This window comes from Bison bison, unplaced genomic scaffold (assembly GCF_000754665.1).
Source record: "Bison bison bison isolate TAMUID 2011002044 unplaced genomic scaffold, Bison_UMD1.0 scf7180017850517, whole genome shotgun sequence".
NCBI classification, from domain to species: domain Eukaryota; kingdom Metazoa; phylum Chordata; class Mammalia; order Artiodactyla; family Bovidae; genus Bison; species Bison bison.
In genome coordinates, this window is record NW_011481090.1 from 666 (window position 1) to 1,577 (window position 912).

The 912-nt window shown below is 55.8% G+C and overlaps 1 protein-coding gene across 1 annotated transcript in view; it reads right to left on the reverse strand.

Moving 5' to 3' along the window:
- Positions 1-139: 139 nt before the first annotated feature.
- Positions 140-912, reverse strand: part of MLC1 (megalencephalic leukoencephalopathy with subcortical cysts 1) — a 16,884-nt gene continuing 16,111 nt past the window's right edge. The window contains exon 13 of the mRNA XM_010848766.1: positions 140-196. Within this exon, the coding sequence (XP_010847068.1) occupies positions 140-196 (57 nt within the window). The remainder of the gene's footprint in view (positions 197-912) is intronic.

Sequence of the window (912 nt, forward strand, 5' to 3'; positions counted from 1 at the left end):
AGCAAAGCCCGCAGGAAATGGGCAGGAGACACAGGCGGAGCTGTAGGAGGAAGACAGTGCCTAGGACAGAGGAAAGGGTCTCAGCGACCCGCATTCACACGCGTGCTTCGGCCCCCCGAGGCTCCAGCTCTCAGCCGTGTCACAGGCGCCGGGGGATACGCCTCCCGGGCTGCGGGGGACGGGTGCTCTCATACCGCTGGTGGAGGGAAAACAGGAGCCTCCCAGGGGGTTTGCCAACATCCAACTCAACGCACCTGTCCTCTGGGTGATGAGGAAGCACCGGGATGAATCAAGTTTAAAAAAAGAAAGGCAAGGTGCAGAGGTACGATCAGCGTGGCCTGTTCCTCAGGAAGGAAGGAAACGAAAGACACACACGCTGCCTGTGGGAGCAGTGGGAGGCCGCGGGCGGGAGCGCAGCCCTCTGAGTTTGCCTTCGGGTTGATTTGACTTTTGAACCATGTAAAAGTTTTATACATTCAAAAGTCCTAACAAGAGGGAAAAAAGCATCAAAGCCCCACACTGAATACAAACAGAAACCATCAACCGTGGCTGTGCAGCAGGGCCACCCAGAGAGGGTTCCTTCCCTGAGCGAGCGGTGCGGAGCCGTCAGCTGGCCCAGCAGGCGCGGCTGGCGGGAACGGCCGTCACCGGAGCACGTGTGTGCGTGGTCAGACAAAGGGGGCAGTAAGATGGGCTCGATAAAGGACAGAAATGGTAGGGACCTAACAGAAGCAGAAGATAGTAAGAAGAGGTGGCAAGAATACACAGAAGAACTGTACAAAAAAGAGCTCCACGACCCAGATAATCACGATGGCGTGATCACTCACCTAGAGCCAGACATCCTGGAATGTGAAGCCAAGTGGGCCTTAGAAAGCATCACTACGAACAAAGTTAGTGGAGGTGATGGAATTC